General features: G+C 41.6%; 1 protein-coding gene across 1 annotated transcript in view; it reads left to right on the forward strand.

The window, feature by feature from the left end:
- slc7a8a (solute carrier family 7 member 8a) overlaps positions 1-15,104 on the forward strand; it is a 22,214-nt gene extending 7,110 nt beyond the window's left edge. Inside the window, exons 3-12 of the mRNA XM_005750472.2 lie at positions 20-206; positions 3,086-3,237; positions 9,020-9,145; positions 9,933-10,086; positions 10,520-10,643; positions 11,745-11,848; positions 12,238-12,334; positions 12,450-12,599; positions 12,800-12,977; positions 13,386-15,104. Coding sequence (XP_005750529.1) covers positions 20-206; positions 3,086-3,237; positions 9,020-9,145; positions 9,933-10,086; positions 10,520-10,643; positions 11,745-11,848; positions 12,238-12,334; positions 12,450-12,599; positions 12,800-12,977; positions 13,386-13,546 — 1,433 coding nt within the window. The 3' untranslated portion in view covers positions 13,547-15,104. The remainder of the gene's footprint in view (positions 1-19; positions 207-3,085; positions 3,238-9,019; positions 9,146-9,932; positions 10,087-10,519; positions 10,644-11,744; positions 11,849-12,237; positions 12,335-12,449; positions 12,600-12,799; positions 12,978-13,385) is intronic.
- The last annotated feature ends 3,389 nt before the right edge of the window (positions 15,105-18,493 follow it).

Here is an 18,493-nt window from a genome sequence, read left to right on the forward strand (position 1 = left end):
GGTAACATTATTGGCTCAGGTATCTTCGTCAGCCCAAAGGGTGTGATGGAGAATGCCAGCTCAGTGGGCGTGGCTTTGATCGTCTGGATCATCACCGGCATCATCACCGCCATCGGGGCGTTGTGCTACGCCGAGCTTGGCGTCACCATCCCCAAGTCTGGAGGAGACTACTCCTACGTCAAGGACATCTTCGGCGGGCTGGCAGGGTGAGTGAGTCGTTCGTTCTTTTATAGATGTCACACATCTATAACACACATGTATGGATCCAAAGCAGGTCCAGAGGTACAAGCACAGCAACCAGATATAACATATTAAAAACACGAAATCCCACAATGACGTTAATTTTGTGAAACTTTTGCATCTAAAGTCCACCGTAGAAAGGTGGACTTTAGCTTGTAGCCAGCTGCAGATCTTAGAAACAGACATTCACCCAACTGACTCAAATTAGTTGCCAGTAAATGAGCTTCCAGGTGACTCAGAGAATCTCGAATGGCACGCCGCTGTGGGGGTTTTCAATCTTTAATGAAAAGTTTTGAATTGACTTTCCGCTCACGGCCTCCTCCCATTCATCCATAAATGGCTTCTTACAGCAAGAGCTTGGGAATCACGCTAAGTTAGTTTCCTAGCAAAAACAATATTGTTTGTTAGCGAAGATTTCACACACACTAGGCCTTTTCTCAGAAAGTAAACACACACCAGACCATTGTTGTTGTTTTTTCCAACTATCACAAGGATGCATATTATCAAGATATTCTGGGAGAGGAATTCAAGCAGACCAAACAGACAATGATTGTTTGTGTCTCTTTGTGCGCAAACTATCAATACACATCAATGAACATCTAACTCCAGAGACTTTGTACTCTGTGGCTTCACATGCTCAGTTTGAAGTGTTGGGGCCGCACCGTTTCCATGTGCCCTGGGTATAGCATAAATAAATCCATGTTCAAGGGATGTTTGTTTTTGTTTTGCTGCTCCCTTTGTCCCCATCTGTGTATATGGGGGCGTGCTTATAAGTCACTAACTGGAATGGTGGGTGTACTTACATCACCTTCGCAGCTGTGCGAAGGCGAGCTCGCAGAAGAAAGAATTTGAAAATTGTATCGTCAAACACTTGAATGGACAGCGCTTCATGCACAAAGGGCCTTTGTTGTATCAAACTGACGAGGGTTACGTAACACCTGTAATGTCCCCTACACGGAATACTGTAGGTGTAGCTGGTTTCAGTGGTTTAAGTGGAAGTTAAATGGAAACAAATGATTCACAAATTTCTCATTACATTCCATCATCCTAACTGCAAACCCTTCTGAAACTCTACACCGTAACCTGACGTGCATTTACTTAGAAATGTAACTGCAGGCCATGTTGTAGCCTCGACAAGTGGGTGACGCCGACAGCTGCATCTGTAGCTGTCGAGGGCGATGTATGGTTACATTTCTAGGAAGGTGCACGTCAGATTACGGTGTAGGATTTCCAAAGGGCTTGAAGTTATGACGTACCTAATGTGTAGGTTTAAAACAAAGTTGACTGAACACTAGCAACAGTGTCAGCCACTTGTGTAGTCTAGGTCAAAGACTATACATAGACTCAGTGCAGAAGAAAGGCATTAATGTTAGCATTTTAGTTTTTAGGTGCAATGCTAACTTATGAGCTAACAGAATCTAACATTGTTTTCTAGCTGCATCCACAAACTTTATACACTGATATATTTAAATACTACTTAGTGCTAAATAACTTACAGATTGTTCTTTTCATAATTTATTAACAACCTAATATTCAACAAGTCCATTTTATAATATTATAGATAATTTATACATTAATTAACATTAAAATATTGCAGCTAGCTTGGTGTGCTTCAAAGTGTAATGGTAGATTAGCTTGTTTCATCGTTGTCACCTTAGTTTATCATATATTTACACATTAAACCCAACACATTATTTTTTTACTGTATTTAACAGTAATAAATGTAGGTTTTAGATCCTTTTAGTAAAGTAAAAAAATACATCATTTACCTGAAATATACTAAATTTGAGTTTTAAAAATGCTAAAAGTGAAGCGAGCAGTGTGAAAGGGGAGTTATTCGAGAGTGACGTTTTTTAACAAACACTCACAAATTCCAGCGAGCCACCATCCCATTAATGCACTCGAGTGTAATGATCCCTTTTTAAGCTTCCAGAGAATTTAATGGAGATATCACGTGTACGGTTATACCTGTCACTCCGTTAAGCCCCTGAGCTCTGCTAAATCTCGTGTCATCAGCCCGATATTCATTTTATTCCACTATTGCTGATATCTGCCTGTTTGCATGTTTTTGTTATCATGCTGAGGCGAGTGAGATAAGTATTGTCAGGCATGTCTATCTAAACAAATCATGTAAGATGAAAACGAGGTGAAAATTACAAAATACATCAATGTGAGTAAACACAATAAAAAATGTAACAAAAAACAATGGGCTGATGTGACATTAAAGCAGACAATGTGTAACATGTGGCGTGTTGGTGTATTGTTTCACTGTTGCGTTTCTCCATGACTACTGCTACTTTGGCAGGTTAAAAGACTGGATGAGTCACCCCATTTTAAACTGTTGCCAGGCAGAAATGTTAGTGGTCTGGGTTAAACTAAATGTCGTTTCCCTGCACAAACACAGGAAAATAACGGGGCAATGTGCCGGTAACCTAACATCAAAGTAGCTGCAAATTTTTTTTACTATTTTAGTCACAAGCAGCATGAGATTTCCTCTCTTTGCTTTGTTCTGAGTGATGCAAGGAAGTGGTTCTATTCAGTAACTGGGTCATTTGTTTTTTAGTGTTAGCTGAGTATAGCAACTGAAGCCATTCATGGCTCCTCAGAACCCAAAGGTGACACTGTTGTGTAGCTTCTTTTCCTAGTACAAACTATTAAATTAATGTAATGTGGAGAAAGTGAAATAGGCACTGGTACTTTCATAAATGATTCACTAATCATTGACTGTTACAAGCTTAATAAACCATGAACATATGAACTGTTTTATTGACTTGTTATTTTTGTTCGCGTAGTCCATTAATACTCAGTTAAAGTTCTTTCATAACTATCCCTTCTTTTTGCGCAGGTTCCTGCGGTTGTGGATCGCTGTGCTTGTCATCTACCCGACCAACCAGGCTGTGATCGCGCTGACGTTCTCCAACTATGTCCTGCAGCCTCTGTTCCCCACCTGCTTTCCACCAGAAAATGGCTTGCGTGTGCTGGCTGCCGTTTGTCTTTGTGAGTAGCACATCACATCTAACTCGTGTGCACACGCCCAGACACAAATGAACCACAACCCAGAGGTGTGTTTTCCACGTCATGGAGGACAGACTTCCAACAACTAAGATAAACTGAACTACAAACTCTGACTGAATTTAATGGCGTTAATGCTAAACTGGTGAAGGCATTGACTTCTAAAGGTTACATAATAATTTGCGAAACACAAAAACGTTTAAGCAGTGATGTCTGTGAAGGTTCTCAGTCATCCAGGTCATCGTAGTCTAAGGAGCTTGGAAAGAAAAGCGTCTGGACTTCTTTAAGTTTCTTGAAGACATTTCAGCTCTCATCCGAGAAGCTTCTTCAGTTTTAAGAGCAATTGGTGGAGAGTCCCAGATTTTTTAAGACCTATTGGCTGTGTCCATAAGAGGGTCGTGGAGTCCCTATTGATCCTCTGCCTAATCACACGGTGTGAAAACGGGTGTTGGATCTCATAACTGGATTATAGATGGCAGACAGTTGGTGTCGTCAGCACATTGGTGTCGACACCAACTGTCTGGAGTTCTTCAAGAAACGTAAAGAAGTCTTTCTGAGCTGCTTAGAGTGGGGGTTTAAATTTGGCTTTAAGTATTGGTTATAGTTTCCTTGACGCATTGCCATCATATTTTTCTCAGGGTCTCCGAGTGGTGTAAATGTCATCATCAGATAATGAGCAGAAGGCTCTATGGAGACCCTGTGGTTGTGTGATTGCTCCGAGTCTTACGTGGAGACTTGACCTTACAGCGGACTTGGAACAATGACTTGATCGTCTTGTCTCCGGCGCTCCATGTCGGCAACAATTGAGTACAATTGAGGGTTTGGGAGACATGTTTCACCTATTTTAAAGCCTAGTTCACTTCTCTTGTGGGAGGGGCTTAGAGCAAATATCTGCTTCATGCAGCTTTAACAAACGAGTCTAATAACAGCATTTAGATGTTGTGGAGTTCAACATTTGAAAGTCCTTTCAAGCACATTTTCCAATGCAGCAACTGTTGCTTTGTTGACGTCATCACATTCAACCTATTTATAATTCACCGACTGGTTGAGTTATGACTTTGTTTATCCAGTTTATGCCTTCTATCCCAGTTTTCCCCTGTTTTATGAAGCACTTGTGTTTTTTAACCCTCAGTTAGAGGTCATGTGAGAGAGGAAGTGCACAGGGAGCTGGCAGAGTTTAGCCGTGAGGAGTAAATGTGTGGAGACAAATGGAGAAATGTGTTGGCGCCAACATGACTGTGGTAGATTTGAGTACTTTGACAAAGTTCACACACACTAGACAAATACTTCAGGGAGCCTTGAGACACAAAAAGAGACGGTCGTGAAGCCTGGAGAAGAATACGTGCACTGTTTGTGTTACCTGGCGGCGATTCGTGCGTTTCATGTATACATTGTTTTTATTGGGAGCTGTGGTCTAACCCCTGCAACTCTAATGAAATTTATTGGGGAATAAGGAGAGCAACAATGTTTGTAGGTCATCTCTTCTAAGGTACTGCAAAGTGCTTTCAGTTCTCAGGAGGACAACAGTTGTGTTCAGTGTGGTGTTTTCTGGATGCAGATTGATTTAAAATATCTCTCTCTGAGTTAAACTGCACACTAGTTCCTTCCTCGAGGCATTCTCACTCACTCATCTTGTATACTGCAGCTCTCTCAGATGTTTCCTGCATCTCCCTACTAAATCCAACTCTTGTTGTTTTTAAACTTTCTTTATTTTTCGCCCTCCATCACTTTTTTACCTTTACACTCAAAAAATGGTTGGATTTAGATCCTGAAAGTGAGTGGATGACTGCAGCATTTCTAATCAAAAGGCCGGTGGTTTGATCCCTGCTTCAGTCTGCATGCTAAAGCGTATAAAACATGCATAATTAAAAATGGCAAATACAAAGTTTCACTTTGTAAGTTTTTCAAGGGAGAGTGAAACTTTTTGCGGAGTATTGTATATTTTGATTTGCTTCCCATGATGAGCTCAGCTTGCTGTCCTGTTTGGCTTAATGATGCTGAAAGCTCACTTTCCAAAGACTTGCATGAGAATGCATGAAAAGACATTTAAATGTAGTTAACCAATTGATTGCTGCTAATGACCATAGCCAAAAACACTACTGCCACTTTACTAAGCTGGCAGAATAAGCAGTCTTATGCTCCGAGTTATTTGGCACCAAATGGGTGGAAAGCAATAATTGCTTGCTTACATTTGAAGAAATGTCATTTGAAATTGGCAGAAGAAGCCCTGTTACAACAACAAAATAGCTACATGGCACACTTCTGGTTGGAAACACTTAAGCTTAATGCGGGAAAGCCTGTAAATACGCCTCTGAAAGGGCTGAAAGGGATCAAACTTGATAACCATCATGGTCCTTGACAAGATATACAACAAGCATGTTGGTGCTGACGAAGCAGGCAGGAAACAGCTTCTTTGATATTGTTTAGTTTTTCTGTTTCTGCCTGAATACTTTGCTTTTAATGTTTCTGACACATTAACCTGTATTAACCTGCCTTTTTTTAATCCACTTACACAAATGACTTGAAGCCAAATGTGCTTAGCTCTACCAAGAACTGCTAGCACATGCTTTATTGCATAATTCTAGATTTTCTTCTTTCTTGAGTTGATTAGACAGATGTTGCCAGGCAGCTTTTAAGGGGAAAAAAAGCTTGCTGATGATTTGTTGCTCAGAGAAAAGTTGGTTAAAGGTCACCTGCTCGTTTCCTTTGGGTCTGTGTTTAGATGTACCTGTGATTTCCTAAACATGGCCTTTGCAGAATGTTATGTAATAGTTTGCAGGATATTGCCTTACTTATTTATTTCCGGATTAGGTGACAGGCAAACCAGACAGTACCAGTCACTGGGCAGTTTGACAGCGTCATGCTGCATGACAGGCTTTTATTTTTTAAATGGTGTACCATTTCAAAGACATGCAGGGGGATTCTTCGTGAGGTCTGCCTCTTCCTACAGATGGCTCCGTTGCAAGGTCATAATTCTCCAATGTTTTCCTACAGGCTCATGGTTAATTCAGGACATTTTCCTATACACACACACATGCGCAGGGAGCAAATAATGTCTTCATTTTGTATGCTGTGCTTAGAAAAAGCTCAGCAGCTCCAAGTTCCAATGGTGCCTTCAGGTGTTTGTCCACAATCTGCCAGTCAGCAGCAGAGCAGGAGGGAATGTTTATGCTGTAACTGAAATGCAGAGCAGTGGGAAACATCATCTGGCTCTTAAAACAGTTGTTTACCACCAGATCAGTTTGGGGATTTAATATGTAGTTAATGAGAGTTACATAAGAATCAGTCTTGAACTAATCTGCATGCCTTTTGTTTCCTGCTTTTGTGTGGAGGAAGTAGCAGCAGGAGATGCACAAATTTCTGCGTAGCTCCACCACAACTATGTCCGATCTGCAAAGCCCATCATGTGCCCCTCTTTGTCTGCATTGAGCACACAGTATGTTAATATCATGCATGTCCGTTCACGTGCACCTGGCTTTGTTCCCCGCAGTGGCAGCTCCGCTCAGAGTTATTTAATGTGATGAACTTAATCCCACAAAGTCAAACAAGCTTATTCTTTGATGGCACCCTATTGGCCTGAACCCACTGGCTTGTTGTGCTCAGCAGTACAGATCAAATCCATTATCTCTTGTATGTGTTAGCTTTCCCATGAGGTCAAAAGCTTTTCTAAATACATTTTAGGACTTTCTAAAAAAAAAAAAAAATTCTGCTAAATGCTAGATGAGCAGGATTAGAGAGCTCTGAAAGGACCAGACAGTTAGAAAAAACATCGGTCATCCCTATCAAACTTTAACATGTCGAGTAATTTCTCGAGGCCGCGCTTATCTGGCTTCATCACATCAACCCTGATATGAAGCTCTCTAGTAAATACATCGACAGGAGCAAGTCCACAAACTTTCAAAAAGTAGCAATCACATGTAATGTTGCACTATATAAGCATGCAAGCATAGAAATGCTCCAAAGTGCATTCACACATTGCATTATTCATAAATCGCCACTCGTGTTGTAGCAACTAATTGCTTCCTTTTAAAGGGAAACTGCAGGTGAGGCACACGACGATAATGGGTGAATGTGATGATGCAGCAAGGGAGTCAAATGTCGCTGCTGTCCTACATGTGCGGCTTTAATCTAATTCACTGACCTGATATGAGAGAAACTTTAAATCTATCGGGGTCATCAGTGATATATCTCATATCTCCTTTGCCTGTTGGGCAAAATTATGCAGTGACAGTGCCTTTGAGTGAATGAAGTGATAAAGCAATTAATGCATAAACCAGCACAGCCTTCAGTGTTACTGATCAACAAATTTTACTCGGTTACTATTACTTCAGCTCATAAACACCCGACTCCAAAGATAAGTCGACATAAGCATGCTCAGCAGAATACTTTTACACAATCTATACATGGTCTGACTGTTTCACAGTGCAAATTTCGTATATGTCCGGTAATAACAGTAGGAGTGTCCGATCATACGTGACAATCTGAAGTCAATGATATTGAAGGATTCGGTTGAAAAATTGGAGCAAAGTGAAGTAAAACAAGTCCAGTCAGGACCACAAGAAAGTCATTATGTCCATCTGTTGTAGTTTTTGTTGGTGGTGTGGTTCTGTTGTTTTATGCTTGCAATGCTGAAAGCAGAGAGGGCAGCAGCAAGACCTCAGACCAGAGCAGCATTAATGATGGTAGATATGCTCTCAGCTAACGCCTGATTTAGGAATCGCTGTTGAGGCTACCACATAACCTACGTAAGCTGTCAACGTCACTGCCGATATTTACGCTGGTATGCGGTGAATTATTTAACATAATTCCAATGTCCAAAGACATGCAGCTTGTGGGGATAGGTTAATTGGATAATCCAAATTGTCACTAGGTGTGAATGTGCGAATGAAAGTGAGTGCGAATGGTTGTCTGTCCTGTGTGTTGGCCCTGCGACAGACTGGCGACCTGTCCAGGGTGTACCCCGCCTCTCGCCCTATGACAGCTGGGATAGGCTCCAGCGCCCCCCGCGACCCTGAAAAGGATAAGCGGAAGCGAATGGATGGATGGACCTTGTGGTCCTTGTCCCAGTGTGTTTCATGTGGTGCCAGCTGATAGAAACAAACAAAATGCTGGGACTTTTTCCCTCCTGGGTCTTTGCTCTTTGTTGTGGTCAGTTGTTTTTTTCGGGTACAAAACATTTTTGTCCCTCTAGTTCTTTCCCTTACATCAGTGCTGAGTTTAGTTTCAGCAATTGCCCTCCAGGACTTCACTGACATTTGTCCTTACATTTGTACTATGATTATTGCTCCTAACTATGATACGATTTTTAGGCAATATTGTTATTCTCATTCATACACTGCTGCGAAAAAGTAGCCCGAAACATGGCACAGGTGTAATTGGCCAATCGCAGTAGTTGCTGACTGCACCGACTCGACGTGTAGTTACATTTTTAGGTAGGTGCAGGTCAGGTTACATTGTAGGTTGCAGGGTTGGTTTTCCTGGGTTTCGCAGTTAAGACGTAGCCACTAAAGGCTAAATTCTCTGAAACGTCTTGATAAGACGGAGCTGGGGTGGAGTCGGGTTGCAAAGTGGCTTGCATATTCATATTAAATAAAAGAAGACAGAAGCAGCCTAAATAGCACAGTTTAATGAGAGTGATATCTGCTGAGCCGTCAGCTGCTGCGAGCTGGCACTGAGATCAGCGACAGCTTGCAACTGAGCTTGATTTTGAGTATTGGCTGAATTAATGCTGTCCTTGATTTATAACTGTGTGCTTCTCTCTTATTAGTGCTGCTGACATGGGTGAATTGCTCCAGCGTGAGGTGGGCCACCAGAGTGCAGGACATGTTCACTGCCGGCAAGCTGCTGGCGCTGGCACTCATCATCATCATGGGAGTCGTGCAGGTCTGCAAGGGTAAGCTCACCGCTGCCATATGTGCATTCATATGTGCATCGCTCACAATGGTTTCGCCATTTCTTGCACACACAGACACAGACTTAGGGTCAGTGGGGACGCGCTCAGTGTGTCGGGACAGTAAAGGCTTCACATCAGGGGTCAGCGAGTTGCTGGGGCCCTTTTGCTAATATCAGCAGGCTTGTGAGGGTTTACAGCACAAACATGGCTGAGGAAGAGTTATTGTAAGGGCAAAACGGGGATTTCTGCACAATTGTCTGGAGATAATGAAGAGTTCAAAGGCTGATTTGATGGGAGGAATTTAGCTCATATCTGAGGAACTGTATAAGCAATAGAGAGAGCGGTAGACATATCTTTAAAAACAAGCCTCAATAGGGGATTTAAAAGAATAAAAAAGAAGGAATGAGGAAAAGCAGTACACATTCTGCAAAGTCACTTTACAAGGATTTAACAAAGTACCTTTTACAACTTGTTTTATACACGCTGATTTCATTAGCTGATAGTTTTCAGCTGGGCTACCTACAGCATGGCCAGACCTCAGAGGAAACCAGGCTGTTTACCCCGGCAGCAAAACAAGTTATCAAACCAGAGATAAATGATTGGGAACAGGCCCGCTTAATTTGGGAAGGTCATGCAGATTTAAGAAATGAACACAGAGAACCATAAAATAAACTGCTTTTTGTTTTTTGTTATTTACTATGACTAGAAAATTGGAAAAGTTTGTGCTATCGTTGTAAATGTTCCATTGTGTTTGTGCCAAGCTGAAGATTTTCTCCTCTACCTGTAGGAGAGTACTACTGGCTGGAGCCTGCCAACGCCTTTGAGCCCTTCCAGGACTACGATGTAGGTTTAATAGCCTTAGCTTTCCTACAAGGCTCCTTCGCCTATGGCGGGTGGAACTTCCTCAACTATGTCACAGAGGAGCTGGTGGATCCTTATGTGTAAGACACTTTACGCTGCCTCTCTCATATACATATATAAATATGAAGCTGCTGTGTGTAGAAAACCACATTCCCACAAGATTAAATGCCACACTGCCACAGGAATATATCTGATTTATAAGCTGCTTGTGACTGTTTGAGTAATTAGCATTCACATACCAACAAAGCTTATGTTTAATCCCTGATCCTTTTTGCTAAAGCTCTCTGAAATTTATGTAACTTAACAATGGAAAAATTCCCCCTGACATTCCCAGTGTCTGGTCACAGATGTAGAAATAAAAAAGTAGCGACTTATTTCCTCATTTCCTTTTCTTTGGTAACCTTTCTTATCCATTAATACCCCACCTGTAAAACATCCTTTTTAATTTCCTTCCTTAAATCTTTTGCTTTTCTCTCAGTTCTTAAGTGAAGTATTGTGCTGTATTGTCTTCAGGAACCTTCCTCGCGCCATCTTCATCTCCATCCCTGTCGTGACCTTCGTTTACGTCTTCGCCAACATCGCCTATGTCACAGCCATGAGTCCTCAGGAGCTGCTTGCCTCAAATGCTGTTGCTGTGGTGAGTAGCTGTGGTGGTCCTGTCACTTCATTCAGACACACCTTGTTATTTCAAATGAATGACACCCTCTAATGGTCGTTGTTGGTAAATGCATGGGCAATAATACTATGACTGTGTAGGACAGGGGTGGGGAACTTTAGATGTGTCCTTGAGCACACAGCTGATGTAAAGGCTAAATGACCTCCTGAACATGTCTTGAAGTTCTCCAGAGGCCTGGTGATTAACTAGTCATTTGATTCGGGTGTGTTGACCCAGGGTGAAATGGAAAACCTGCAGGACACCAGCCCTTGAGGCCTGGAGTTCCTACCCCTGGTGTAGGATCTCAGGCATCTAGGTCAAGGTAGCCTTGAGAGCTTGAAAAGAAGGGAGCTGGATGTGGTTTTTTGAAGATGTTTTGCCTCTCATCCAAGAGACTTCAGTTCTCAAACAACTGGTCCAAGATAATATACACCTAGTAGGGTAACCATCCCCTTTAGAGGTGGTCCTGAGTCGTCACCAGGGCTGTTGGAGACATTATGGTGGGTGAGTTTATTACCTGGGACTCTCTGCTAGTTGTTTTAGAAATGAAAACATCTTTGTATGAGAGAAGAAACATCTTCACAAAGTCAGAGAAGTCCTGTTGCCTTCTTTTAAAGCTCTCAAGTCAGTAACAGTGTGTTAGATTAAGAAAAAAACAGGAACTTTTCTGTGATTTGTTTGTTTATTACTTTGGCATAGTATGGATGTCCATGAGGGAGGTCTTTATCAGTGCCCTCGTTCACATTTTTCAAGCTGCCCAGTGGGTCAGATTGGAATCTTTGATTGGTCGTTTCAGGCCCATGGGCCTTATGTTTGACACCAGCAAGCTATAAGATATAAAAAGTAGTGTATGATTCAGTTGTAGGGTTAATTAGCATGTGACAAAACTTGAATGTAATCTATGAGTACATGTTAAGCAGTCCAGCTCCAGTTTAAAGTAAATGAACATGAGAGGTGGTGTTGAAGTGGGTTTTGCGTCTATATAGGTCTTCTGTGTGTACATCATCTATTTCTATCTCCAATTAAAACACATACTTATGTGCCTTTATGTCTGTTTATCATCCAACCCTTTCTCCATCCCAGACTTTTGGTGAGAAGCTGCTCGGAGTCATGGCGTGGATCATGCCCATCTCTGTGGCTCTCTCCACCTTCGGGGGAGTCAACGGTTCCCTCTTCACATCTTCACGGTTAGTTGGACTAGACTGACTTGTATCAACAGACTACGTACTATGTGAAGTCAGTGTTTGACATCAAGGCCAAAGCTTTACTATGAACTGCTCTAACATGACACATTTTGCATGGATTGTCTCAGTAGTCCTCAAATTTAAAGTCTGTTCTTCATAACCAAATGTAAAATGTGGCAGACAGAGAAGTCAACTAGGGCACTTGGTTTGGGGCAGGCAGCGTTTTTGGAGAGGTCGAAATGAGCTTTAACCTGCTTTTATGTCCACTAAATTCATCACAGTCGCAATACTGAGCACCCAGACTCCCTCCAGTCTTTCTTGCTTTCTTCATAATGTTTGGCTTCTCCCTCGTGCTAACATTGTTCATTGTGTTTGTCCTTCTCCCTTTGCAGACTGTTCTTCGCCGGAGCCAGAGAGGGCCACCTCCCCAGTCTGCTGGCCATGATTCATGTGACACGCTGCACTCCCATCCCTGCCCTGCTCTTCACAGTGAGTACTGCTCTCCCTGTTACACTCCTCCATATTACCTCTACCACATACACAAGTTCTTCTGTCTCCATTGACCACACTCGGTTAAACACAACAAACCTTTCTCATTCCTCAGTGCCTGTCCACCCTCCTTATGCTGTGCACCAGTGACATGTACACCCTCATCAACTACGTGGGCTTCATCAACTACCTCTTCTACGGAGTTACTGTCGCCGGGCAGATTGTTCTGCGTATTAAACAGCCCGACATGCACCGGCCAATCAAGGTCTGTTCATGTGGTGCTTTGGTTTAGCTTTGTACTCAATATATTTTGCACTTTGCTTATTTAAACAATGTAAATGTCCATCTAGTTCAGCTTTAATGGGAACAGCTTTTAATTTGAGTTAAATGAATGATTAAAAAGTGGTTTAAAAAAAATTGTTCTTTCTACGTTATAAAAATCTGTTTTCCTCTCTCTCCTCTCAGATCAGCCTGATATGGCCGGTAATTTACCTCCTCTTCTGGGCCTTCCTGCTCATCTTCTCCCTCTACTCTGAGCCCCTGGTGTGCGGCATCGGCCTCGCCATCATGCTCACCGGTGTCCCAGTCTATTTCCTGGGAGTATACTGGGACAACAAGCCACAGTGCTTTGACGCTTTTGTTGGTATGTCCCCATAAATCAGCCCAATATTTTTCCTCTCATTAACTTAATGATTCAATGTTCAGGAAATGCAAATTCATTATTGTTTAGGAACTATTTTATAAGTCAGAAGTGTTCTTTGACACCGTACTTCATTTAGACACAACATGCTTTAAAATAATTATATATTTACAGAAGCAATCATGACCAGTGGAACTTCGTGTCATGAGATGTAGCTCTTGGGTTGTTTGTAGTTGACTTTGATGTGAATTTGTTAGGACGTCCACTCCACGACCGCAATGTTATAAAATGTTATAACTACAAGTAATAGCAGTTGTTTTTCTTTATGCTGTTTAATAACTGCATCATGTAGTCAGACAGCCTGCACCTCAATCTGTCCTCACTCCGTTTTTTTTTGCTCTCTTCTCTCAGATAAAATGACATACGTGGGCCAGAAGTTCTGTATGGTCGTTTATCCGGCCGAAAGCGACAGCAGCAGCAGCGGGAGCGGCGAGGAAGGCGAGGAAATGAAGGAGGCTAGGGCTCCTCTGTCGAAGGAGGACAGAGACAACCGCAAATCAGCAGACTGCTGAAGTGCAACTTTCACATCTCACCTGCTCACCAAACATATTCAGACACCCACGTGGGTGCACACACACACACACACACACACATGAAAACACACATCTATACACGTGCCCCCACGCCTAGTCTTTTATTTGATGTCAAATTAAGTAGTCTGGCCTCAAACCTTCCTGTCTGGGGTCCATCAAAAGTGCAATAAACAAAGGTTAGCACCTTCCATTTCATCATCATCATCATCATCATCATCGCCCTGCCCTTTATTCACTATCTGCAAACTCTCGCTGTAAGAGCGACTTTTTTTATACGTTTTCTTTTTATTTCTATCACAAGACTGACCGTGATGACTTCAACGCTTTTTTTGTTCTTAGTTTTTTTGATGTTGTTAATCTGTGTTTTCATGCGTTCAGCACACCCGAGCTGCATTTTGATTGTGAAAATCCGATTCAGATCAAGTCATTTCATGTTGTGATGTACACCAATACTGTTTTTGTGTTTAACTTTAATTCTGAAACATTTCTCATTCATTTATTTTGTAATTGTGATAATTGCTTAAGTTTTTCTAGTACTATTAATATATTAATTTTAGTGTTTTCTAACACCGTATTCATGTCAGCTTTTTGTATTCTTCGAAGTGTGAATGTGGGACACCTGTATTGTATTAGTGATGCACAGGTTTTTTTCTTAATTGCCTTAATTACAATATACTCCTGTGCTCGTGTGCCATTCCAGCTGCGTTTTGACGGATGTGGGGACTTTTTCTTTTCTTTTATCAAAAGAAAATGAAGCAACCCCCCCCCAAAAAAAAAACACACTACACAGCAGCACGGGCTGAAAGGAGCCCGCGGGTGAGTCGCGCTCGTTTTCTCCATGCTTTGCTCGCGTGCTCGTGTGAACGCCTGCGTTTAAGTGTTTCATGACCTCTGATGAAAATGTTTTTGTAGCTTTACTTTGTAGCTTTGTTGAAATCAGTTTTATGCTTTGTGTAAGGCATAAGCACAACAGCTTTACAACAAAATGATATTTTCGAATAAAGTAATGAAGTAGACGACATTTTAGTGCAATATTACGACTGCTACCAGCAAAATCTGAACACGCACCCCTGAATGAACTCATTACATGCTGTCTGGTTATGTTATGATTGTCCTGTACATTCTGGTAACAACACTCCCACGCACATAAACACTCACTCCTGTATCCACAGCCTTCCTAGTTTTACACTAGTGTCTCAGGGCATCCCCACTGCCTTCTCCTTACATACAGTACACTGCCTAAAACCAAACACATCCGGCTGACGGCTTGTTTGAAAACCAGTTTGTTAGTGGTATATGTCTGTACTGGTGCTTTAGATATTTATTCCTCAGGAGTCTCAGTCACACAAGAGGATGATAAGTGTTAGAAACCAGTGTTGTAGAGATTTGTCTTAAACTGTAAGAGGCGCAGGGTTTCTTGGATGTCTTTACAAGTACAATGATGTGTTTTGTGCCTGATTGTGCATTTACACCAGTGTCATAACAGTCTGTAGATTGTTTCTTAGTAAATAAAAATAACCACTGACTAATGTTTGAATTTTTAATTAAGGCCTCATTTATGTCTATCTATCTATCTATCTATAAATGTACACAAAATAATTTCAAAGGATGCTTTTAATGTGAACACCTTCGATCGTGGCATTTCCATCAGTTTTTATGATGCAGGCCTGAAAACTTTTTCAACTCTGAAACAAAATGCTGCAACTTTATGTGACACGACAATGCAAACTGTGCCAGGTGTAACACAAAGTTTGAAGCTTGATCTGTGTTACTTAAAGCACCGCAGCGCCGACTTTCCTTCCCTGATGTGCTGCAGCTGCGCTTCTTGCTTGCATTTAGACCAAAAACAGACCTTCAGTGTGGTCGAACTATTTTTGTTGTATGTGCAAATAGCTAAGGTGATATGAAAGTTCCCTACTTGCAATATGTTATAATAACCACATACGCTGTAATAAGAATGCCATTTTTAAATCTGTCTCTAATTTAAGATGCATTTTACCTTCCGTGCTGAGACTCAAGTCTCAAGCCTACTTCTGTGTTGAAAATGTAAATGTACATGTTGGCGATGAGTGTGTGAGAATTAAAAACATATGTGAGGAAGCGTTCTCATGTCTTCGTTTTTGCAGCTTCAGTTGAACTTAATCATCTAGTTACGTGTCCATGGTCCGGTGTTGTCTGACCTGTTCATGCTGTTGGCAGACTGATACACTTGATCACACTGAGAAAGGTTAAAAAAAAAGATAGGGGTGCTAGATGCCGTTTATAGGTTTACATTATGGGTCATTTCAGCCTGTTGCTGCGTGGTTGCAAAATGTATATAATTCAACTTTTGTGGATCTAAAGGTTGTTGTGAAATGAAAACGATAGGATGGATCATAGGAAGGTCTAAAAAAAACAAAACGTTATTTTAGCTCGTTGATAGGTGGTTGCCAAGCAATGTGGTGACATCACAATATATCATACATAATTTAGCTTTTGAGTATTAGAAATTTTGAGATGTGGCTCAAGAGTTGGGAGTTCGCCTTGTAATCGGAAGGTTGCCGGTTCGAGCCCCGGCTTGGACAGTCTCGGTCGTTGTGTCCTTGGGCAAGACACTTCACCCGTTGCCTACTGGTGATGGTCAGAGGGCCCGGTGGCGCCAGAGCCTCGCCTCTGTCAGTGCGCCCCAGGGTGGCTGTGGCTACAATGTAGCTTGCCATCACCAGTGTGTGAATGGGTGGATGACTGGATGTGTAAAGCGCTTTGGGGTCCTTGGGGACTAGTAAAGCGCTATATAAATACAGGCCATTTACCATTTAGATGTGACTTATTGAAATGAGATGTTACCGTCATGAAATAAAATGATGGAAGCTATTTTTGAGGTATTGTAAGGGCAAAAATGCTAAAAACTGATCACTTTGAGCCATTGGTAGGTGGTTGCTAGGCAACACAATGACATCATAATATCAGATGTAGATAAAAACCCTTAGGGACGTAAGATGTAACAGAGTGCCATGTTTGGTTGTTTAACTCCTGACGGTGGAGTTTGCAGACAAACAAACAAACACAGATCAGAAACAGAAAGCAGTAAACACGAGTCGTTTGCAGGATCAAATTTATTCTACTGACAGATCAATCCAAAGCAAAAGTCAGTTTCTCATAACTCGTCACACACTGGTGGGAGCAACGTGGGAACTAACACAGCAATGCTTCTCAAACAAACAAACCACGTAAACTGAAGCCGCGCTCCTCACTACAGTCAAATATGCAATGAGAGCAAAAACCAACTCTGCCCAACACATTAAATAAATCAGTAGCTTACCCAACGGACATGCTCAGGCTGCTTATAAAGCAGGCTTACAATCAACTACCATATGTGGTCCATGATTTAGAACAAGTCGCAGGAGATTTTCCTGACATCACATGTTGGTCTGCATCACAGGAATAGTTTTAGATTTTAGGAAATGCAGATTCATGAAGACTTTCACCACTCTCACATAGTTTGGTCCATAATTTGTTGCACAAAGACACTTTGCCTCTGTACACGATCACAGCAGATATGTTTTTAAATGAAACAGTCTAGATATAATTTCACTCAAGCATTTTAAATAAAAATTAACATTAACCGTTTATGAATTATACAGACATTATATAGTCATTTTTATACAGTCTCCCATTTTCAGAGGCCTGCTCCTCGTTAATATTTGAAACTGATTCCATGTGTTGAATTTATAATTTAAAGCTTTTCACTAAAACTCTAAATATGAGGAGGCCCAAGACATGTTAGTGTAAGTGAGGGAGACAATCATTAGGCTGAAGAGCTAAAATAAACCTGTCTGATCAACAATCCGACACATTCTTCCAAAAATATTAAATGAATGCAGAGCTCAGCAATACTACAGAAGACTAAATTAAAAGAGAAACATTAAAACAAGTCAAGCACACACTTGAGGAAGAAGGTGCATCGCTGTGAAAGTCTACAATCACGACACACTTTCATGAATGTTAATACAGAAGGTTTACAACAAGGTGCAAACAACCGGTTAGACTCGAGAACAGGAAGGACACATCAGACTGCCGGAAAACAACTAGAAGAGCTCACGCTGTTCTGGACAGATGCAACCCAGACTAGCTCATGGGGACGTTTGGCTGTTAGGTGCACTGGGGGGGTACTAGTGTTTACTGATGATGTGGCTGTAGATAGAAGCAGCAGGATGAACTGTGAAGTGTGCAGGGTCGTACTCTCTGCTCAGATTTAGGCAAATGCTGCAAAGCTGGTCAGACAGAGCTTCACTGTGCAAATGCATAAATGAGACAAAGCAAACTGCAAAAGCAACCCAAGAGTTTCTAAAGGCAAAGAAATGAGATTTATCAATGGGCGAGTCAGTCATCTGATCTCAAACCAACAGAGCACGCTTTCGACTGCTGAATACAAAATTGACGACAGAGAGACCAAAACAAGCAGCGACTGAAGCTGGCTGCAGTAATGGTAACGTCCATGGGCTACAGACTTCAGTGGTTGACTTCATCAAAGTATTGATAAAAACCCAATTTTATGTTGTGCTTTCTGAGCCTCTAAAAATGGCTCTAATTCCTAAACAGTTTATGCAATTCTGTTAAACTCTTTGAAAGCTGCAGGTCTGCACTTCAATCACATCTGGTCTGTTTGATTTAAAAGCCACTGCGGTGGAGAACGGAAGCAAAACTACAAAAATTCTCTTTGTCCAACAAATTATGGATCTGTTAGAGTTACATCCAGCAGGCAGGTAGATCAGCACAAAGACTGGGAGAAGAAACCCACTTACAAACACTACATCGTGTCGCCATTTAACTCGCTTGGTCTTCTTTTAGGAACATAATCCAAGTGGAAAATTCACAGTTAGAAATGACATTTCACTGTGGGTTAAGAAGAAGACTGAAACACAGTTTCTGTTTTAAACACTTATT

The sequence above is a fragment of the Pundamilia nyererei genome, unplaced genomic scaffold (genome assembly GCF_000239375.1).
Source record: "Pundamilia nyererei isolate P.nyererei 1_Seehausen unplaced genomic scaffold, PunNye1.0 scaffold00275, whole genome shotgun sequence".
Classification (NCBI taxonomy): domain Eukaryota; kingdom Metazoa; phylum Chordata; class Actinopteri; order Cichliformes; family Cichlidae; genus Pundamilia; species Pundamilia nyererei.